At 35.2% G+C, this 25201-nt stretch overlaps 1 protein-coding gene across 1 annotated transcript in view; it reads right to left on the reverse strand.

Annotated features, from left to right (window-relative positions):
* Positions 1 to 260: 260 nt before the first annotated feature.
* The window catches only part of PDCL2 (phosducin like 2), a gene marked incomplete at its 3' end in the record, with an annotated part of 28434 nt that continues 3493 nt past the window's right edge, over positions 261 to 25201 (reverse strand). The window contains exons 2-6 of the mRNA XM_081133900.1: positions 21099 to 21219; positions 20157 to 20247; positions 11629 to 11772; positions 3734 to 3942; positions 261 to 418 (exon numbers count right to left, since the gene is read on the reverse strand). Of these exons, the coding sequence (XP_080990026.1) occupies positions 261 to 418; positions 3734 to 3942; positions 11629 to 11772; positions 20157 to 20247; positions 21099 to 21219 (723 nt within the window). The remainder of the gene's footprint in view (positions 419 to 3733; positions 3943 to 11628; positions 11773 to 20156; positions 20248 to 21098; positions 21220 to 25201) is intronic.

Genomic DNA, 25201 nt, shown 5'->3' on the forward strand with positions numbered 1-25201 from the left:
TAATATCAGTGTTTTTGTCTAACATGGGTCAGAAAAAGGATAAGCCACAGAAAAATAATTTAAAGGTTCAGTATAAATTCTGGTTCTGTTAGAGGCAATTTCTGAAATACCTGAAAGTTTTTGAAATGATGTCTAAGCTATAATTCTAACATGAAACTGAAAAGAAATCTATAAATTTTCTGATCTCTTATTATAAAGGTAGTGACAAATAAAACATTCAGTACATAAACACTTTAAAGCGATTTATTAATTATTTTCCTCTATTTGGTATCATCATCATCACTGTTTGAACTATTAGTGTCATCATAAATAGAAGTGTTTCTGATTGAAGATACCATCACATCTACAATGCCTTTTTTGGGGTTTTCTTCCAAATCAGTCTGTATTGCTCCAACTTCTGCTAGCTTCCATTCAAGTTCTGCAATAAGTAACCCATCATTAAATTAGATTAAAATCTTAGAAACATGAAAAGAAGAATTTCTCATCTATATGAAACAGAGCTGACTCTTATAAAATTAATGTGGAAAAGGTATATTTAGAACTGGATGCCAATGAAAGCAGTACAATATCAAAATATGCATTGGATACAGCAAAATTATACTTAAAAGGAGAAATTATGGTTAAGATTTTTATTTTAAAATGATTGAAAATAAGTGGTATAAAAGTTCAAATCAAGAAGCTAGGAAAAGAACAATAAAGTAAACCCAAGATTTTCAGAAAGAGGGATATACTGAAGAAAAGACTTTAGCAAAAGTAGGAAGACAAAAGTAGAGGTGACCGACAAAATCAAATGCTGGTAGCTTGAAAGAACTAACAGACACACCTCACACAAAAATTATGGCAAGAAAAGAAAAAAAAACACACAAATAATATCAAGAATTGACATGGGACATAAACAAAGTAAAGATTTTAAAGCTCTGAGACAACTTATGAAAAAACTAGTGCCAATACATTTGAAAACTTTAATGGGAAAATTTCAACAAAAATATGAAAAACCAAAATATATCCAAGAGAAAACTGAAAAGAATTGAGTTGATAACCCAAAATTCCCCCATCCCTGCAAATTCATCATTTTATCAAATTTATTCCTAAGTACTAAGTAAAAGAACAGAATATTTATAAGGAAAATTATAAAATATATTACAATATATAATATATACATATTATGTTTATGGGAAAATTATAAAAGACCAAAATAAATGACAACATATATCTCATTCGTGGATAGGAATATCTACTGTTATTAGGATATCAAGTCTCCAACAATTAATCTAATAAATAATCAACAAGACTTTCCACAAACTTGACTAATTCCAACATTTATATTAAATTTTGAAAAAGACGTGCCCTACTAGAGACAACTAGATTATTATAAAGCTATAGTAATTAAGACCATGCTTTATAGATTCAGAGATAAACAAATAGACCAGTGAGACACAATAGAGACTTCAAAAACAAACTGAAGCATTTTTGAACCATAAAAAATAACATAGGAAACATTAAAAATCAGTGGGAAAAACACCTCACACACATTAAGATGGTTACTATTTTTAAAAATGAACAGAAAATAACAAGTGTTGGAGAGAATGTGGGGAAACTGAAATTCTTATACACTATTGGTGGGAATATAAAATGGTACAGCTAGTGTGAAAAGAGTATGCTGTTGCTCAAAAAATTAAAATAGAATTACCATATGATTCAGCAATTCTACTTCCAAGTTTATACCCAAAAGAATTAAAAGCAGGGACTAGAACTGATTTTTTTTTTTTTAAAACATATCTTTATTGATTTCAGAGAGAGGAAAGGAGGGGGAGAGAGAGAGATAGGAACATCAACGATGAGAGAGTCATTGGTCGGCTGCCTCTCACACACTACTGACCGGGAATCGAACCCCGATTTCCTGGATCCTAGGTTGATGCCGGGCTAGAACTGATTATTTGTACATTATGTTCATAGCAGCATTATTCTCAATAGCCAAAAGATAGAATCAACCCAAGCATCCACCAACAGATAAATGGGTAAACAAAATATGGTATAAACATACAATGGAATATTATGCAGCCTTAAAAAGGAAGGAACCCTATACATGCTACAACATGGAAGAACCTTGAGGACATTATGTTATGTGAAATAAGTCGGTCACAAAAGAACAAATACTGTATGATTCACTTATATGAGATATTGAGAGTAGTCAAGTTCATAGAGTCAGGAAGTAGAACAGTAATGGTCAGGGGCTAGAGAGAGAGGGGAATGGGGAGTTATTGTTTAATTGGTATAGAGTTTCAGTTATGCAAGATGAAAGTGTTCTAGAGACGGATAATGGTGGTGGCAGCAAACAATGTGGATGCACATAACTCCACTGACCTATATACTTTAAAATGGTTAAATTATTTATTTATTTATAAAATAAAGTCCTGGATATGTAATGTTCACCATGGTAATTATAGTTAATAATACTGCATTATATATTTAAAAATGTTTAAGATGGTAAATTTCATATTATGTGTATTTTATGACAATTTAAAATTTTTTTAACAAACTAATAAAAGAGCATGGACCAGATAACACATTATTCATGATAGTGATTGCCTCTAGGGAGGAAGAGAGGGGAATGGTACTAGGAATGGAAATGTAAGTAACTTCAGCTATATCTGTAATGTTTATTTCAGCAATTTAAAAAATAGCTGAAGCAAACATGAACAAATGTTCACATTTGTTATTTTTGGTAATTACATGAATGATTGCTACATTATTGTTTTTCCTATTATGGAAAAAAAAAATTTTAATAAAGAAATGAGGTCCAAGCTGAAAAAAAAGGGTAATAAAACAAAGAGGGCCTTAGAGACTAGGAGAAGGGAAGAGAGTAATTCTGGAACAATTAAAGTACTGGAGGTACCAGTAAGGCCAAAAAGTCTTCAGGGAACAAAAGAGTAGATAAACTAGCTGTTAAGAAGAACTATTCACAATGGCTTTAACATGACGGTAAGAAAAAGATTTTTATAATATGAAATTAATCCTTGATAAAGGATATGGCATCAAAACTAGGTCAGGAAGTAAAAATCATTAAAGAAGGTAAAAATGTGTTATGTACTATGAAAAAGAAAATGATAGGAGGGATGGCACTTACACCTGTTAGGAAGACAAAGTTCAAAGGGAATTAATTAACCAACAAAATCAGATAGAATGTGGATAAGTGAAAGTAAGTTTTATAGGGAATATATGCTATAGAAATTTAGTAGAGAACAGGAAGGCAGATAATGAATTGGTCCAAAATCATATCATGGGATAAATGGAAAACTGAGAGACCCATGAAGGAATAGGATTTGGAATCAGGAATAAAGAAGAGTAGGGTATTTGGGATACAGCGAAAGAGTATGAAACAAAGTATAAAGGAACAAACTAGAGTGTCCCGGGTAGTGGCTGAAGACCAGCCTGGTGGCACAGAAACAAGAAAGCATTGAGAAATATAGTTAGATAAGTGGTCTGAAATTCTCAGGCAGAAAATTCTGAATTTTTAACTTATTTGAGGCAAGGAACCAATAAGGATTTAAGCAAATGGGTGCTAGGATAAAAGTATTATTGTAGGAAATTAATCTGGAGGCATACAAAAAGAGACTGGAAGAAAAGGAAAAAAACCTTATGTCTGATGGAATTAAACTTTCATGATATTTGTTAATTTAGTGAAGTTTTCACCTCTTTTTTTACAGACAAATTTTTAAAATAACATCATTACCTTCTAGCTTGAGATTTATCCCTCCACATTCTATAATTCCAATGAATTTGCCTTCTATCTGACCGTTTTTATAAACAAAAATTGTTGGTAAACAATTGTCATGGTAGTGTTGAATGCAGCTATTCACGATGGCTTTAACAAATTTAGTTTCTGGAAACTTTCTTGCTAGAAGACTAAGATGCTGGTTAACCAACAAACACATTGGAATGCTAAAAAGAGAAATAGTACATACAATATCTTTAAAAAACAAACTACTCATCTCAGTCTAATAAAATAAGCGAAACATCTCTATAAGAAAAATATATCTTTACATATTCTTTTAATAATACCTAAGAACATATCAATATCATCTCTATTGTTACCTTGAGTAATGATAAACTGTAGAGTCCTCTGATTTTCATTACAAACACCATTATAACCTGGGAATAAAGTTTGCTACCAAGGGAACTTGATGCCTAACTAAGGCTAACCACATCTGACTTAGCATCAATTTAATCAAGCCAGTTCCTAGTTTGTAAGACATAGGAGAGAGAAAAAAAATAAATGACACTTCTAGGGAACCTGTGGCAGTTCAGAGTTAAAAGAAAGGGGATCCCAGCTCTTGTCACCATCACAGGTTTATTTTCACATGAGATTATCAAATCCAAAATTCCTTATCTCAAACTTCCTTGTATTTCTTGACTCTAACAAAGATCACCCACACTTTTCCTCGACATCCCACTCCAGCCACATCCTGTTCCCCACAATTCAGAACTATTCCTCATTGGAAATTTAAAATTGATTGGAAGTGTGACCAAACCGTGCGATTCTTCCTGCTTTGCCACCTAACTCCCATGACTTCGATTCTTTGATTGGTCCCTTTTCTCCCAGTCTATCAGTCACTCACAGCTTTATTAAAGTGTTGCAAAGCTACTTTATCTCATACTTCTTCCATTTCCTATGGGACTTTTCTCTGTTATTCTGCCTTCCTCCTTTCCTGTTTTCTCAATCTTTCCTTTTCCACTTTGCATAAACATATTCAAGTTAGTAAATTTTTTAAAAGTCCCTTATAACTATCTGTCCCCTCGTAATAACTACTCTCTCTCCTGTTCACAACCCAGATGAAAAAGGAAATGGAAATCTCTATGTTCTGTTCACTTCCCTTCTTGAAAGGCTCTCTTATTTTGGCTCCTGTGGAAATACTTTCTATTAATTTCCTTTTTATTGCTTTGACTGCCTTCTCCTATCTATGCCTCAAATGTATATGTTCCTTGTTACTGTGTCCTGGACCCTCTTCTCACTCCAGACACATTTTCTGGGCAATCTTATCCATTTTTATGTAAACAGCTAATGAACTTCATCTCCTCTCCTCTCTTAACCAAAAGAAAAAGAAGCCTAATCTTTCTCTTCTATTTTCTTTTAATAAACCTCAATTTGATAGAAGTACAGCCTTCCTTTGTCCTTGTATTCATTCCTCATCATTCATATGGTATATAACAGTGTATGAGGAGAGAAAGATTAGTGTGATCTCTGTTAACCAGGGAAAGCTGCTTTGAACAGACCAATTAGTATTTTTTTCTCTTGTACTGCTTTGTATGTCTTTTCAAAAAATATATATAATGTTTAATTGGCCTCTTTCATGATACCATAGAAGCATCCTATTCCCTTTTAGTATTCTCACCTCCTAAAACCTGTCACACCCAATAAATCAAGCTCTCTTAACTGAGTGACTCATGCCAGGGCATGCTACATGCTCTAGGCAGATGAAGACCCTTCTGGACGTTTGTGTGCTTTTTCTCTCTACACCTGTTTGTGCATTTTATTATAATTTGAAAATTGCACATTTTATTATAATTAACAAATAAACAAAAGTGGGACAAGAAAAACCATTGCAGTTCTTGTGAAAATCAAATGCAAGCTTTAGGAAAACTTGATAAAGATTAGTTACTAAGAAAAAAATGATGTTTAGATGTGGGCCAGACAAATGTAAATAATCAGGGGAAAGTACAGATTTCTGCACTCAAATTGCCTTGCATGCATTTGAGTTCTTGCTCCATTTATACAAACCCTGACAATGGAAATCAATGAAAATGCACTAAGTTCTAATCAATATTTGGGAGAGGAATTATATTTATATATATTGTTTGGTTTATCTTTATCAGTTTCTAGCTTTTATTCTCAATACATTTTTGCTAAACTTGTTTCATAAATTTCAACAAAGTGGGTACAGAGAAAAAGTACTTCAACATAATAAAGGCCATATATGACAAGCCCACAGCTAACATCCTACTCAACTGTGAAAAGCTGAAAGCCTTTCCTCTAAAATCAGGAACAAGACAAGGATATTCACTCTCACTTTTATTCAGCATACTGTTGGAAGTCCTAACCAGAGAATTAGGCAAGAAAAAGAAATAAAAGGCATCCAAATTGGAAAGAAAGAAGTAGAACTGTCACCATTTGCAAATGACATATTATATATAGAAAACCCAAAAGACTCCATCAAAAAACTGTACGAACTAAAAAACAAATTGAGTAAAGTTGAAAGATACAAAAATCAATATATAAAAATCTGTTGCATTTTTATACACTAACAAACTATCAGAAAGATAAAGAAAACAATATCATATATAATTGCATTAAAAAGAATAGAATACCTAGGAATAAATTTAACCAAGGAGGTGAAAGACCTATGTATTGAACACTATAGGACATTAATGAAAGAAATGGCAGAAAAAAACAAATAAATGGAAAGATATTCCATGCTCATGGATTGGAAGAATCAATATTGTTAAAATGTCCATATTACCCAAAGCAATCTAAAGATTCAGTGCAATCCCTATCAAAATTCCAATGGCATTTTTCAAAGAAATAGAACAAATAATCCTAATATTTGTACAGAACCACAAAAAATACCTGAATAGCCAAAGCAATCTTGAGAAAGAACAAAGCAAGAGGCATCACACTCCCTGATTTGAAACTATACCACAAAGCTACAGTAATTAAAACCATGTGGTATTGGCCAAAAAACAGGCACATAGGTCAGTGGAACAGAATAGAGAGCCCAGAATTAAACCCATACATATATGGCCTATTATTTTATGACAGAAGAGTCAGCAAAGAATATACAATGGAGAAAAGACAATCTGTTCAATAAATGGTGTTGGAAAAACTGGATAGCCGCATGCAAAAGAATGACACTTGACCACTATCTTACACCATAGACAAAAATGAACTCAAAATGGATTAAAGACTTGAACATAAGACCTGAAACCACAGAACTCCCAGAAGAAAACATAGGCAGTAAGCTCTTTGACATGGATCTTGGCAATGATTTTTTAAACCTAAAACCAGAAGCAAAAGCAATAAAATAAATAAATAAATAAATAAATAAATAAATGGGACTATATCATACTAAAAAGCAAAGCAAAAGAACCATCAACAAAATGAAAAGGTAATCGACTGAATGGGAGAAAATATTTGCAAGTCGAGTATCTGATAAGGGGCCAATATCCAAAATATATAAAGGACTCATACAATTCAATAGCAAAACACCAAACAATAAAAAAAAAGTGGGCCCAAGATGTAAATAGACATTTTTTCCAAAGACAACATACAGATGTCCAACAAGTACATGAAAAGATGTTCGACATCATTAATCATCAAAGAAATGCAAATAAAAACCACGATGAGTAATCACTTCACACCTGTTTGAATGGCTGTTATGAAATAACAAGTGTTGACAAGGACGTAGGAAACCATGTTAGTGGGAATGTAATTTGGTGCAGTCACCATGGAAAACAGTATGGAGGTTCCTCATAAATTAGAAACAGAGCTACTATATGATTCAGCAATTCCACTTCTGGGTATTTATCTAGAGAAAATGAAAAAACTAACTAAAAAATGTACCCCTATGTTCATTGGAGCATTATTTACAATAGCCAAGATATGGAAACAACCTAAGTGTCCATCAGTTGATTAATGGATAAAGAAACTGTGCCATATATATATATGGTAATATTATTCAGCCATAAAAAAAAAGAATGATTTTTTCCATTTGCAACAACATGGATAAACCTTGAGGGCTTTGTGCTGTATGAAAGATAGACAAATACCTTATGATCTCTCTTAAATATGGAACCTACAAGAACAACAAAAAAGAAGGTCACAGATACCAAAAAAACAGATTGGTGGTTGCCAGAGGTGGAGGAGGGGGGTTGGGAGAGACCCATGAGGGAAGGTCAAAAGGTTGAAAAAAAAGTCAAAGCAGAGAATTACTCACACAAAAAAATCTTTTTTTTATCTTCATCTGACATATACAAAATACAATCATTTACTTATCTTGATATTGGCCCATGGCCTGCTCATTGGAGTTCTCCATAGCTTTTCTCATTTAAACTCTACCATAATGCATTGTCTTCTGTATTTTCTTAGTCTTGCACTCAGGCCAAAAATCTCCCTTTCTTCTACAACATCTAATCAGTAATAGAATATTGCTTAGATTGCTTCTACCTTCTAATTTCATACTCAGCCTCTCCTCTCTTTCTCCATTGCCTTACTCCTTTCCTTTCTTATCTGAGCTAAATGATCTGTTTCCAGGCTTGGTTCTCCAAATTCATCCTTGACCCTGCTGACAAAGGGAACTCAGTATGAAAATCTCATGTGTAACAACTGCCCTTCCCTCAAGCTTAAAATCTTTCAATGGCTCATTGACTTCAGAATAAAGTGTGAGCTTTATACAGCTTTCAAGGTTCTCCCTGGTCTGGATTCTGCCTATCTCTCCAGCATTATTCTCTGCTGGCTGTCATATTATTCAAAGCACTCCAAAGCAAGATGGTGTCTCTTATTTCTGTACCTTTGTTCAAGTTGTACACTCCATCTAAAATACCCAGTTCAGCCTGTCTCCTTCCTCCAACTCTGTAAACTTGGGGGATCTTTTCTTATTTTTTGAGGCCTATACCAAGAATTATTTACTCTATAGAAAGTTCCATACTTCCTTCCTCTCAGGGTAGAACTTAATACTCCCTCTTCAGTGCCTTTAATCTACTCTATAGAATTCAACTGTAGCACCTAAAAGACTTCATTATTACTATATTTAATTGTCTCCCTCTAGTATACTAGGTGATGTTATCAATTTTGTTAGCAAGAAGCTAACAAAAATAAGTTAAATAATTATGTTTCATTTACATTTCAGAATATATATATATATATATATATATATATATATATATACCATTTCTTTTGATAATTATAACGTGCTACAAATGTAGACACTGCTTTATTTTAGTAGGTGGCCTACTAAAAGTAATATTTAAAAAGTATGTACTACCTAACTTAAATATCAATTTTCCAATATAAACAATGACATAAATTGACTTTATAAGTTTCAGGTTTCTTCAAATAGGTGAACTGAATCCACTAATATCTAATTTAGATTAGTTTTATCATTACAGTCAGAATGAGAGCTGAGTCAGTGGTATAATAGACACTTATGAGGTGGGTGGTGTGAATGGCAGAAGGCAGGTGGGCATTGGTAGTGACAGTGAAGAGTATGGAATTAAGAGAGCATGGCTTAACAGGTTGTGATGCAGGGAGGAAGCAGTTGCTTGAAAATAGTTACAACAGCAAGTGGTAGGGGAACAAATTTGGATTTGGGGTTCAGGGGCCAGAATTAAACTCAGTAAGAATTATAAAATAATGAGACCTCTGACATCAGAGAAGTTAAGAGCCTAGTTATGGTATGTGAGGTTCAAAATATGCAGTTGGAGCCCGGCTGGGCGTGGCTCAGAGATTGAGCATCGACCTAGGATCTAGGCAATATAAGAATAATATAGAAGCCCCACCCCTAAATCAAAATTTGGGCACAGGTGTAAGATTGAATAAAATCAGAAACAAAGCTAACATTAAGCTGAGCTACCAGGCTCATCAGCCCAGGTTACTTAAACTCCTCTAAGGTACCCTAAGCAGGCTGAACATTCACTTAGATGAAGAATGGGCCCAGTTCTATAAATTTAGTGGCAACAGAATATTAAAATTATAAAACTTAGGAACCTAGTAAAAAATCAAACTCTTACCCTCCTATAAAAGGCAGCTAGAAATACAAACTTAATAGTTATACTTCACTTTTCAATATGAAAGTTATTAGTAAAAGTTATGAGTAAATCCATTATTAAAAACTAGACTTTATAGAGAATGTAACACAAATAATTTTTTTCCCATTTTACAAATTTGATTATAGATTAATTTTCTTAAAGTGTATGTTTTATACTGACACAAGAATGCATTTCCTTAATGTCAAGAAAACTAATATTTTATATAACTTTCTTAGATTGCCCCCAAAACCTTCTGAGTTCACAAATGTTTCATATATTATAAAAATGAATCCTTACTCTTTAAGTCCATCAAAGCATATGACAGTTTGTAAAACCTGGAGACTAAAATGCATTCAACCTCTTCTATGAGTTTTTGAAAATTGGTCAAAACTGGTCAAAATTGGTAATTTATCTAGAAATAACCATTAAAATAATTTTATACCAGAGTATGGTAATTCAGAACCAACACCTATTCTGCTTCTCATAATGGGTCTCAGAAAAGGCATGCAGTGCACCACTTCAGTACATAACATTTGTGACACACAAATCCTAGTATTGGAGATATTGCTGTTTCACATCCTTATTTGTGAAGAACCAAAATCAGCAAATCTCCAATTGGTTTAGCCAGATAAGTGGGATAGGATAAATGGGAAATGATTATTTTTAAGACTTTAAACTACTAAAAAATTATTATTTACCAAGCATTTTAGTGATAGTAAAAATAATGTCTTCTTTTATGGGGTATGATTCCTATCAGAATTTCTCTGAGGAACTGGTGAGCTGGTAAACAGCTGGGCTCTAATTTGCATAAATTGCTGCTATGTACAGAATTTCTCTTCTATGAAGAGAGAAGACATTTTTTATTCAGACAATAAAATAGGGACAAGGAGGGCTGCTGTCATGGCCTCAGTTTCTGGATTGGCTTGGAGCCCAGGCAGAGGGCCTGGGACCCAACTCTAGAGGCGCTGTTTCTAGGAGAGATTTGTGAAACTATGGGAGCTGCAGCTCCTCTTTGGCACAGGGTTGGGGAAAAGCCCACTCTTCCCAGTTATCATTACACCAGGCTGATGAACAGGGGGGCATATGGATTATACTTAGTATAATTGGGCACTCTAAAATTAACTGGGGGCGGGGGTGCAAGGAAATTGTTCTGTTAAAGAGACAAGAGATATGGTATATCCAAATGCACTGACTGACCCTTGATTGGATCCTGTTCAAAAATATATGTATTTGTAAGAGACAGTTTGAAGTCAGTTGAGAAATTTTAAGAAAGTACGGGATATTAGATGCTATTAGGAATTACTGTTAATTTTGTTAGGTGAGAAAATGTTACTGTTAGAAGGGGAAATGGTATTGTGGTTATACAGAAAACTGCCCTTATTTTGAAAATGCATGCTGAAGTACTTAAGATAAAACTGTCATGCTGTGTGTAATTTACTTCTAACTTGTTCTGCAAATGCGCGCGCGCGCACACACAATACAAACACGGCACAGCGTGCCCTGCTGAGTCTACCTGATAGTATTTAGGGGCTTGTTGTATCCTTATTTCCATGTTTGAAATTTTCCACAAGTTTTATTTAAATTAACTGCCAAAGGTTGCTTATATTTTCTAAAAAGTGTGACAAGCTCTTTAAATTAGACATGAAAATATATTAAAATACCTAATTTAATCCCTGAAGCTCCTGAGTCTCTACATATATGTACATATAGATGCATATTTCCTTTTGGTGAGTACTCGTTATGTGCTTTTTAAACCCTTAAAACCAGAAATCGTAATGTATCGTAAACATTAGTATATTAATATTTTACAAAAACAATGGTAATTACCTTGATCTGTATAGATGAATTATAACCCATACATCTTTGTCTGCATTTGTGACTTCATTCACATACTGATTTCCAGAAATTTCTCTCAACTCCCCAAATTTTTGTTTTTTCTTAAGAGCTTTCCATTCCTGTAACCGCTTTTCTCTAATTAAAAAATGAAATACAATTACCTAAGAAATCTGTTATATTCATAAGGTCATTCTCATGCACTGTGACAATTTAGGGCAATGAATGTAAAGCTAGGATATGTCAAACACTTTAAAACATGATAGAATAGCCCTGGCTGGTTTACTCAGTGGTTAGAGTGTTGGCCCATGGACCAAGGGGCCAAGGGGACCAAGGGATCAATTCCCAGACAAAGGCATGTACCTGGTTGCAGGACCTCTGCCCTGGTTGGGGCGAATGTGGGAGGCAGCCTCTCTCAGATCGATGTTTCTTTCTCCCTCCCTCCCTCCCTCTCTCCTCCCCCATTTCCCTCCCTTCCACTCTCTAAAAATCAATGGAAAAATTATCCTCGAGTAAAGATTAACAACAACAAAATGACAGAATAACTATTAATGGTATTACAATGCCAATTTCTGTTTATATGGGAATTTGTGTTACGGGTCTTGCAAGTAAAATGTTAGCTACTGACTGTTATTTTTATTTAAGACTAGGTCTTAATCATAGCTATAGAGAGTTTATTTAGGCACCGAACCAACAAATTCTCATATGCAGGTTAAATACTTATTAAGAGAGAATATATAATAATCATAATAATGGTATTATTATTCTAACATTTATAGAGTGCTTATTATGTTACCAGGCACTGCTCTAAGGGCATTGCATAAACTAACCCTTGCAAAAACTTTATAAAGTTAATACTATTATTATCCCCATTACATGCTCTTAACTATCATGCTAAGCTGACCTTCAGTCCAAAGCCTTTGTGAATATGTATAATTACTTGTTATAAAATTTATTGCAGGTAGAGAGAGGTGATAGAGAAGAATGCCGAGTGCGAATTCTAAGGTCAGACTAAACTGGGTTTAAATACCGTTCCCACTTACCAGCAGCATGAACTTGGGCAAGTTATTTGATCTCTCTAAGTTTCAGTTTCCCCAACTGCAATGGAAATAATACTAATACCTACTTGCATGGGATTGTTGGGAATTAAATGAAATAATAGAGGGAAATTTCTTAGGATGGTACCTAGCACACAGTGAGCATTCCATGTTACCTAGTATTCATCCACAGGGAGCCTTAAAACTTTCCTAAAACTCTCAAAACTTACGTACTCTGATTCAGCTGTTGAACGCTTGGATCCATGAAGCAGATCCAAATGGTTTCTGATGCATGTGCAAGTTTCTTAAAAGTTACTGATTCAATATCTCTAGGTTATCTTGGGAATACTTACTTCCCTTCTTTCTGTGTTTTAACTATATTTTCTGTATTCTTGATGCTCTGGCACCTGGGGTCTTGCTGATCCTGGACAGGCTGCCCCTCCAAATTCCAAAAGATGGCAACCTCTTTCTGGAGAGCAAATTTCTCAAATGCAAACCAACCAGTCCAGAGCCCAATCCCTCAGTCACCTCTGAGCCACTGTCCCTCTGCCCTATTTATCCCTGGGCCAGGTACCAAACAACTAGAGACAGCCACTGTAGCCCCCAGCCGGCCAAAATTATTTAAACTAGCCAGTCCTAAATCTGCTTAGCTATCTTTTCAATAGCAATTATCCCCTGATCTGTTGGCTTTACTATACCTGAATAAATACAGAATCCTGGGTATATTTTAAAACACTCTGTTCTTATTTCACAAATTAGAAACATGTCAGGTAAAGCCACTCTACATAAGAAGTGATCCAAGCAGAATGAAGCCTAGAGGAGAAAGCCAAGGACAACAATCCACGTCTAGGGCCCTCCCACAATTCTCAAACTGAAGTCCTGTTTTCCCTCTACTCACCCACATATTCAGAAGCTAGCTACTCCAAAGATCTTTTGGGAGCTGAATTTTGTTTGCATTGAGTATTTAACATCAAATTCCTCAATTCGATCTCACTGGCTTAATCTCTTTCAAAAATTTCAGAAAGTTTTTGTTCCCACAGTGGCACCATGCCCTCCTTAGCGGTGCGACCATCAGCTCCCCTCCTTCCTCACTGTTCTCTGCAACTTCAGTGCAATTGGCAGCGAGACAGAAAGGCCTGGGTTGTTTTGCCACCAGGAAGTGACTTAGTGCTCCGCAGCCTGCATTTTACACCCAACAATCACACCAGTTGGGACTCAGTTGCATAAGCAGAAAGCCCTCTAGCTATTTTAAGCAGCAAGAAGCTTAATCTGTGAAATTAAGTGCTTTACAAACTCAGTGGAAAGGAGGAGGCTCTAAACTTGGCTACCAGAAGGGCTCCCTGAACAACACCACGAAGTTGGCCTGCCGAGGGAACAAGCTCTCTGCTACAATCCAGAAACTTGGGAAATATGGGGCTACTGTTCCAACTGTGCCCTGGAATCAAACTCTCTGGGGATCAGAAAACTGCTGTAACAACTGTTCTCTCTAGGAACCTATTTCCTTAGCAGTTACTAGCAGAAAATTGCAAAAGACACATCTGATTAAGGACTATTATCCTTAATTTAGGAAAACTCTAAAAACACAACAAGAAAAAAAATCTGACTTAAAAATGGGCCAAAGAGATAACAGATACCTCACAAAAGAAGATATACAGATGACAAATAAGCATATGAAAGGATGCTCCACATCTATGTCTTCAGGAAAATGCAAATTAAAACAACAAGAGGCCACTACACACCTAACAGAATGGACAAAATCTGGAACACTGACACCACCAAACGCCAGACAGGATGCGAAGCAACAAGAACTCTCATTCATTGGTGGTACGAATGCAAAATGGTACAGCTTTTGGAAGACAGTTTGAACATTTCTTATAAAACTGAACACACTCTTACCATATGATTCAGCTATTGTGCTTCTTAGTAGAAGGAGTTGAAAATTTATGTCCACATAAAAACCTGCTCACAGATGTTTATAACAGCATTATTCATCACTGCCAAAACTTAGAAGTAACCAAGATATCCTTCAGTAGGTAAATGATAAATAAATTGTGGTACGTCCAATAATGGAATATTACTCAATGTTAAAAAGGAATGACCTTTCCATGAAAAGACATCAAGGAAACTTAAATGCATGTTGTGAAAGAATGAAAGAAGCCAATCTGAGAAGGCTACTGTATGATCCCAACTATATAAAACAATCAGGAAAAAGCAAAACTATGGAGATACTAAAAAGATCAGTGGTTGCCAGGGATTGGCAACAGGGAGGGATGAATAGGCAAAGCGCAGAGGATATTCAGGGCACTGAAAATACTATGATGCATCATGATGGATACATGTTATCATGCATTTTCCCAAACCCATAGAATGTACAACACCAAGAATGAAGTGTAATGTACACTATCAACTTTGGGTGATTACGATATATTGATGTAGGTTCATCAATTATAACCAATATATCACTCTTGTAGGGGATGTTGATAATGGAGGCGGCTGGCTATATATGTGGGGGGAAAGTATCCTGGAAATCTCTATACCTTTCATTCAATTTTGCTATGAATCTAAAACTGCTTTTAAAAAAAAGTCTTGAAAATATTTTTGTTGCTGTTTTGTTTTGGCTTTAAATGGAAAATTTGCTTTAAATCAGCACTATCAAGGTAACTACAGAAGTTTATCTTAAGATCAAGTCAAATTTTGAAAGGCTACAGGTTCCTTTTTCCTTAGGTCAAAAGTGACAGCAGATATGGAAATAATGCCATAATTTAGTGGCAGAATTGGACTTTTGATGTGGAATATACAAGTGAAATAACTTCTATGTATAGTGCTACTCTTTAATCTCTGTGGCAGAGACTGGTCGGTGACCATCAATCAGCAAAGCTTCCTCTTGCAGAGGTCTCGGGAAGATTACATTTGCCAGCTTCCATTGCAGTTAGATTAGGGCCATGAGACAGGATTATGCCCAATACCACACAAGTGAAAGTGCATGTGTATTTCTATAACCCCTCCCTGAAATGTCCCACGCTACCCTTCACACTGTCTCCCTAGTCCATAAGGCCAGAAGTAAAGGATTCTGAGATGATGTCACTACTAAAGAAAAGAGCCCAGATACTTAGCCATCACCTGGAGGAGAGCTGCTCAGGACAATTGTTGGACAAACATCATCTGTGAGTGAGGAAGTTTCCTCTGTGAAACCACTGAGATTTTGTAGTTGTTATAGCAGTTAGCATTATCTTAAGTTCTGTTGACATAAATGATTATATCAGTAGGTTTGCTACCATTAAATAATCCTTGCATTCCTTGAATAAACCCTAATTAGTCACTACCTATGATTATTTTAATATATTCTTTTATTTGCTAATGCTCTTTTGAAGATTTTTGCAACTATGTGTCAAAAGTGATACTGGTTTAAAGCAATGTTTTCAAGTTGAGGCATGTGGACATCCTGTATGAATACTACTTGGGTATGGCAGGTTCCATACATGGGCATATTCCTGAGACCCAACCCAAACTTACTGAATATTACTATTGGTGCTGGACTCAGGAATATAAGCTTAACATTTTAAGCTTTCTGTTATGGGTAGTTATTAATATAAATAAAACTAAAGAGACCCCAGATATATGCATCTTCTGTCAATAATTTCTATTCATGGCCTATCTTCTTTCTTCTCTATCCCCATCGACTCCTTATCTCAAGGGCCATTCTAAAGCAAATATATCATTATCATTTCATCTATAAATATTTCATTATATATCTCTAAAAGATACTTTAAATTTTTAATTCACATGGCATAATCACATCTAAAACAATAATTCCTTAATATATTCAGGTATTACACAAATAATCCTATTCTCTCCATTTAAAAACTTTTATGTGGTAAAATATACAAAACATAAAATTTACCATGTTGGACACAGACAATAGTATGGGAAAGGCCTGGGGGGGAGGGGGAGATGCAGGGTGGAGAGGATCAATGGGGGGAAAAAGGGGAACATCTATAATGCTTTCAACAATAAACATAAATTTTTAAAAATTTAGCATGTTAACCATTTTTTATAACACTTCATTACATTTTTTGGGGTGACTATGGTTAATATGAACATATAGATTTCAGGTGTGGGTTTCTATATTACAAGATCTGTATTCACTCTGTGTGCCACCACCCAAAGTCCTATCTCCTCCCGTCACCATATATTAAGACCCCTTCACCCCCTACTCCCTTCCCTCTGGCAACCACCACACTGCTGTCTGTGTCCATGAGTTTCAGTTTTATATCCTGCATTTGAGTAAAATCATATGGTTCTTAGCTTTTGCTGACTGACTTATTTCGCTCAGCATATTCTCAGGGTCCATCCATGTTATTGCAAATGGCAGTTTCATACTCTCTTGTGGCTGAGTAGTGTTCCAATGAGTACATGTCCCACATCTTCTCTATCCAGTCCTCTATCGCAGGACACTTTGGTTGTCTCCATGTCTTGGCCACTGTGAATTATGCTGCAGTGAACATAGGGGTGCATATATCTTTGCGAATACATGTTTTCGAGTTTTTCGGGCATGTGCCCAGGAGAGGGATTGCTGAGTTATATGGTAACTCTTCTCAATTTTTTGAGGAGACTCCAGACTGCTTTCCACAGTGGCTGTACCAGTCCGCATTCCCACCACGGTGAGGGAGGCCCCCTTTCCCCCACAGCCTCTCCAGCACCTGTTATTACCTGTCTTGTTGACAGCAGCCACTCTAACAGGTGTGAGGTGGTCTCTCATTGTAGTTTTGATTTGTATTTCCCTAATTGCTACAGAGGTTGAACATCTTTTCATATATCTATTGGCTGTTCGTATGCCTTCTTGGGAGAGGTCCGTGTTAACCATTTTTAAGCATATAGCTCAGTGGCATTAAGTACTGTCTCCATTTTTTAAAATTTGTTTATTCAAATGAGGATCCAATTAGATTTATACAAGTGGTTATCATATCTCTTAAATCTCATTTAATCCAGATTCTTTTCCATCTATTTTTACCCCTAGCAATTTCTTTGTTGATGAAAACTAGAGTGCTTGTTCAAAATTCCTCACAGCCTAAATTTTGCTGATTACATTATCATGAAGTCAATTCACACAAGAAACCTAAGTAACAATGCTAGGTGATTATTTTGGCTAACCAACTTAAGAACTGTGAGCCCATTATATCCTGTCTGTACTAGCCTTGTCTATTGTGATAATAAAATTATGTTATCAATAACTATGTTATATTCAATAACTTAATAAGCATTCCATCTTTATAAAAATATAGGGATTATCTGTGCTTTGAAAGTAGAGAAAAATCAGCTATAGAACAAATTTTAGGAAGCAGGCTATCTTTCCAATTATGCATTTCTATCTCTTATTGAGTAGATTTTGGAATTTTATTTCCATTAAAAAAATCTCATTTTTAAATGATATATGATCATATATCAAATACTCTCCTGTGTCTGGCTCCTTTCACTCAGTATAATGTTGTTGTTGTTTTTAAACTAAATTTTTTTCCATCACCATTTATTCCCTCATACCCTCTTTCACCTCCACTCATCCTCTCCCCCAGCAATCACCACGTTGTTGTCCCGGCCCACTGAGTTCTTTTCACTAGCTATTGTGTGTATCAGTAGTTTGTTTACTATTCTACAAAATAGTATTCTATTTCATGAATGTACTACAACTTGTTTATTCATTTACCTCATAGTCATTTACCATATTGATGGAGTTCTGTATTGTTTACAGTTTCTGGGTATTATGAAAATTCACATACAAATCTTTGTATTGACATATATCTTCAGTTCTCTCAAGGGAAATATCCAGGAGTGTAACTACATGTTAAATGCATATGTAACTTTATAAGAGATTGCCAAACTATTTTCCAAAGTGGTCATATGAGAGTTCCAGTTCTTCCACAATCTTCAGTTTTTAATTGTAATTTAATTCTTATACAATAAAATTCAACTGTGTAAAGTATACAATTCGGTGATTTTGAAAATATTCACAAAGTTGTGCATATATCACCACTATCTAATTCCAGAATATTTTTATTGCCCCAAAAGTAACCCCATATCCATTAGCAGTTTCTCCCTGCTTCCCTTCCCAGGCCATGACAATTAATCTGTTTTCTGTCTGTGGATATCTTACCCTGGACATTCCATATAAATAGAATCATATAAAATATGACCTTTTGTCACTGGTTTCTTTCACTTGGCATATTATTTTCAAGGTTCAATCCTGTGGCAGCATGCATCAGAACATCATGCCTTTTCATGGCTGAAAAAAATTCCATTGTAGGGATGTACCACATGTTGTTTATTCACTCACCAGCTGATGGACATTCAAGTTCCTTGTACTTTTTGGCTACTGTGATAATGTTACTATGAACATTCATGTACATGTTTGTATTTTCAGTTCTCTTGGACACACACGCACGCATATGAATTGCTGGATTATATGGTAATTATACGCTTAACATTTAAGGAAATTGCCGACTGTTGTTCAAAGCAGTGTACCATTTCGCATCCCCACCAGCAATGTGTGAGGGCTCCAATTTCTCCACGTGCGTTTGTTACCGCCTGTCTTTTTCATTACAACCACCCCAGTGGGAGGGAAGTGGCATCTCACTGTGGTTTTGATTTGCATTCCTTAATGACCAATGATGTTGGTCATCTTTCCATGTGCTTATTTTCCGTTTGTATACCTTCTTTGGAGAAATTTCTACTCAAATTATTTAGCACTTCTTTACTTGCTGGCACCATAAGATGCTCAAGACTCATATTGTACTTTCTCAACTCACGATATGGAATAAAGCAGTTTTCCAAGGAACACTGGTTCCATTTTTATGAGTGCTACGTGTGCTCACTGCTACTTGACTAATGCTGCTTCTAGTCCAATTCACTGTTTTTTGTGTTAAAACAACCTTGCATTCCTAGGACCAGTCCTACTAGTTCAGGGTTTATTGTTCTTTTTTCAACATTGCTAGACTTAACTTGCTAATATATATATTTTTAAACTTGTGCCTACATTCATTAGAGATATTTTTATATAGCATACCATTTTTATAATTTCTTTGTCTGGTTTTAGCATCAAGATAAGTTGGGTAATATATGCACTTATTCTAATTTCTGAGAGAATTTATCACTGGCAATTAATTATTAAATGATAGAAACCATTGACAGACATCATGCTAAAAGGAAAGTCATGGCTCTCTTTTTATTGGCCATTCACTGATATTTTCCATTTTACTCATATGTCACTTGATAAAGTTCTGTGGTATATTATTGGATAGTTTTTAATTTATGCAAAGGCAAAAAAAAATCAGGTAAAAATTTCACCTTATATGAGTTAGTTCTAAAATCTTATTTAAAAATTGGTTTTGTTATTTTTAATCAATTCTATAGACAAAATAGGGCCTTATCTTAGTGTCATTCTTACAATACTTCGTTCCAAAACTCATAAATTATCCCAATGGGTCACTGTACCTATATGTTTCAATAGCTCTCATATCTTCATCATCAAATTCATCTTCAGCTTCCTTCAACTGTGCAAGAGTCATCTTTTCATATGGTTTAACTAAAAATAAATTGTAGACAACTGAATTGTTTAAAAATTAATTTTTCTTTATAGTCACATCTAGAAAAAAATGAAATATTAGCTAAATGGAGATCAAGGCTATCTTTTTTAATGTTGCAGTGTCTGTAATATATAAAGCTATTTTGTGGTTAACTGCATCAGGTTTGTTTAAAGTGTTATTACTCCCTCAGAGTTCATAGAACTACCAGGCTACATATAAAAGTAGAGGTAAAAATAAATTAGCCCTGGTGTGTCTCAGTGGTTGGAGCATCTCCCGAGCACCAAAGGGTCGCAGGTTCGATTACCGGTCAAGGGCACATACCTGGGTTTTGAGTTTGCTCCCTACCCCAGGTTCGGGCGCGTGCAGTAGGCAACCAGTCAACGTGTCTCCCTCACATCTATGTTTCTCTCTCTCTCCCTGCCCCCCCATTCCACTCTCTCTGAAAAGCAATAAAAAAGATATCCTCATGTTAGGATTAATAATAATTAATTAATTAATTAATTAGAACCCCAAATTTTAGATTTCCCTAAGTACCAGGAAATCTTGACAAATAATACATACTATATAGAATGATCAAAATAGAAGGTAATCACAAGATAGAGAAATATGGTAGAGAGGAAAAAAAAAAAAAAAAAAGCTCACTAGGTTAGGTACCAGGACATTTCAGCTCTGTTATTAACTAACATCAATTTCAACACATGAATTAGGAATTTAAGGTATCAGCAAAAGTATGGGTGGGGCATATTAAATGACTTCCAGTGCCCTCCCTCCCTTTAAGTTCATGAAATAAACTATAACTGTAATAACTGTATTATCCCCTTCATCCAGCCCACCAAACACAAAACTATACCCATTGCTTCTTTCTGCAAACGTAAAACCATTTCTTCAATTTCATCTTTTGGCTCTTCTTTTGGAGGCAGAATGCCAAAATCTCTTAAAATTTCATTCCATTCTGTATCTTCATTTGGATCCTATATAAAAATAGAAAATCTGTTAACATAGTTGTGTATTTTATAATGTGTAAAATTGATATGTAGCATTTCCAACTATGCAATGAACTCTACAGATAACTATACAATTAGTTTCAAAGAATGAAACAAAGTGGTCTACCTTTTCCCCATTTCCCAGAACTAATGGGACTATATACTTTGATAAACAGGATACATTCTTTACCCTCAAAATTACACTGAGATGTTTAATAAAAAAACAATTTAGAACACATATGAAATATTAATGAAGTAAACTCAAAAGTTATGGAATATTCTCTGATGAACATAGTAGGCAAAACCAATTCACAACATGCACACACACAGTTTTGTTTCTATTTTTATATATACATTCAAGGCCTCCAGGTGAACTTGCTTATCTTTTCAGCTGTATAGCTTCATAGGACCCGTACTCCCAGGTTAAATCTTAGAAGAGCTCTACATTGGGGTGCATTCTCCTTGGATCAACTGCCAATTCTGGAAGAGGCCAAGAGGCTGAGAAATTTAATAAAGGCCCACGAATGTGAGCACAGTGACCAAAGACAGAAATCACTAAGGAAACAGTAACTAGGGGAAAAACTTCTAAATAACCCTTGGGTCAAAGAAGAAACCACAATGGAAATTTTAAAACATTAGGAATTGAATGAAAAATGAAGCCACATATCAAACATATGTGAGTTGTAACTAAACAGTTCATAAAAGGAATTTTATACCCTTAACTTGACATACAAAAAATGAAAAAGGCTTCAAAATTAAGATAAATCCTCCAACCTAAAAAATTGGAAAAATTACATCAAAATTAGCCAAAGGCAGAGATAAGGAAATAATAAAGGTGAAAGAAGAACTGATAAAATGAAAAATGAATATATAACAGAGAAGATTAAAAAGCTAAAAATTGGTTCTTAGAGAAGACTAATGAAATTGATAAACATTTGCCAAGGCTGATTAAAAAAAGTGAGAAGGCACAAATAACAAATATTATAAATGAAAAAGGGGAACTCTTGACAGGTAATACAAATATTTAAAAAGTGGTTTGTCTCTATTGTATTTTTAAAAATATATCTTTATTGATATCAGAGAGAGGGAGGGAGAGGGAGAGAGATAGAAACATCAGTGATGAGAGAGTAATTGATCGGCCGCCTCCTGCACACCCCCGACTGGGGATCAAGCCCACAACCCAGGCATGTGCCCTGACCTGGAATCAAACCTCGATCTCCTGGATCTTAAGCCAACGCTCAACTGCTGAGCCACGCCCGGCTGGGATCAACTGTATTTTGCTCATCTTTTTTTCTCTTTAAGGTGGAAGCTTAGATCATTGACTATAAGCCTTTCTTTTCTAATATAACCCTTTACAGCTACAAATTTCCCTTTAACAAATTCTTTAGTTGCATCCTACACATTTTAGTATGTTTATTTTTATCATTCAATTAAAATATTTCTCATCTCACTTGTGATTTTTTTACTGAATTTGTATTATTTGGAAGGATACTATTCAATTTTCAAATAATCTGAGCTTTTCTAATTTAATTCTGCTTGTCAGAGAATATACTTTTGTAAGATTTCATTTTTTTAAAAGGTATTGGCTTGTTTTATGACCCATCATATGGTATATTTTAGTGAATGCTTGACAGAATGTGTATTCTGTCACTGATGGATATATTTCTCTACAAATCAGTGAATGGTTGACAGATTTGTTCATATCTTCCATTTTGTCAGTAATTTTTGTACCTTATTGTTCTATCAGTTATTAGAAGGGTGTTAAAATCTCAAGTTATGATTGTGACTTTGCCTACTTCTTCCTTAAATTCTGTCAGTTTTTGCTTTATGTATTCGAAGCTTCGTTATTATGCAAATACAGTTATATATGTGATAGCTGCCTGATGAATTTCTCCTTCTATTATTGTTTCTTTTCATTTCTAGTAGTAATCCTCATCTTGATGTCTATTTCATTTGGTACTAATATAATTTTTCTCTAGCTTATTCCTGTTTAAATAAAGTTGTTTTCAATCCTCTTATTATCAACCCATCTGTGTCTTTGCATTTAAAGTGTGTCTCTCTTTTAGCAATCATATATAGTTGCACCTTGCCTTGTTGTCTATTCTGATAGTCTCTACTTTTTAATTGAATTGTTAGTCCATTACACTTAATGTAATTATTAATATTGGACTTAGAGCTACTTCTTTCTGTTTTTTATTAGTCTCATTTACTTTTTCTCCCTTCTGTTTCTTTCTTGCCTTCTTTTGGTTATTTTTTAGAATTTTATATTTTGCAACTAGCTTTTCAGGTATACATCTTTGCATTATTGTTTTAATACTTCTCCTAAAATTAGAATTGGTATCTTTAACTTATTACTGTCTACCTAGATTTAATATTGTACTATTTTACATAAAATATGGGAATCTTGTCCAGTATATAGTCATGTGTTACTTAACAACATGGATATGCTCTGAGGAATGTGTCAGGCAACTTCATTGTTGTTCAAACATCATAGAGTGCACTTACACAAATTTAGATGGTCTAGCCTACTACACAGCTAACTACAGGTACAGCCTATTGCTACTACGCCACTAACCTATAAGGCATATTACTGTACTGAATACTGTAAGCAACTGTAAAACATTGGTAGTACTTGTGTATCTAAACATAGAAAAGTATGTAAAATATGGTATAAAATGTTAAAAAGTGGTACACCTGTATATGGAATTTATAAGGAATGGAGCTTTCAGGACTAGAAGCTGCTCTGAGTGAATCAGTGAGTGAGTGGTAAGTGAATGTGAAGACCTAGAACATTGCTAAACACTACTGTAGATTTTATAAACATTGTTCCACAAGCCCACCCCATTGCTTCCTTCCAATAGGGTCAGAAATAGGACACTGAAGCTGTCAGTGCTGCTCTGTGATCAGGAATGTGGGCTGGCCTGATTGGAAATTCTGAGGAGAAACTGGCTGGGATCACCATAATAGTGACTGTCAGGAGGGAGTGAATGGTGACTAAGGAAGAGTAGAAATAAGAAATCAAGAAGGAGAGATAAGGGAACGTAGGGGATTGTCATGGCAATGTAGTTTTGGCTACTGCATGTTGGAGACGTGGTCAGATTAATGAATTTTGTGCTAATTGTTAAAAAAAAAAAAGAGTATATTTAACATGGAGAGGGTGTAGAACTGAGGACTCAATAGTTTGACTTTGGAAATTTGTTTTTGGTTCTATTAACCCTATCTAGCAAAAAGTGCATTCTCTGGCATTGAGTTGATGGAAGAAATAAAACTCATGCTTTACATCAGTACAACCTGAAAATATTTCCAAAGTATAGGAACAGGCCAGCTCCACACTACCACAGACACTCTGTACTAAAGTAGCAGTGACACTTAATACTTACGATGGCTCCTGTGGACCTGTGTCCTTGTACAGGACTTTAGTTCCTCAACAAAGAATTTATAGCAGTGAGCCCTAGACGGTTTGGCTCACTGGTCAGAGCATTGACCCTCGAACTGAAGGGTCCCGGGCTCTATTCCAGCCAAGGGAACATACCTCAGTTGCAGGCTCGATCCTGGGGCCCTGGTTGGGGCCAGCGCCGGAGGCAACCAATCGATGTGTCTCTCTCACATATGTTTCTTTCCCTTTCTCTCTCTCCCCCCCCCTTCCACTCTCTCTGAAGAACAATGGAAAAAATATACTCGGGTGCGGATTAAACAAAAAAGGATTTCTAGCAGAGTACTCTGAAGACCATCAAGCGAGATCTGAGAGCACTGTAGCATCCTCAGAATACGTAGCCCTGGGGGGAGAGGCTCCTCTGTGCTGAAACAGGTCAGTAGCTGATTGGGATGTAGTCTGTGCACTCAAAATTGGGCTGCTGTGAGAGGAAAACTATTGCCAAATTCCCAGATATTGTTCCCATCAGAGAAAAAAATTCCTCCTGAACCGCGTACCTTTCCATTTCTTACAGGGAATTCAGTTCCATTATAATCT

Source organism: Miniopterus schreibersii, assembly GCF_964146895.1.
Source record: "Miniopterus schreibersii genome assembly, chromosome: 1".
NCBI classification, from domain to species: Eukaryota; Metazoa; Chordata; class Mammalia; order Chiroptera; family Miniopteridae; genus Miniopterus; species Miniopterus schreibersii.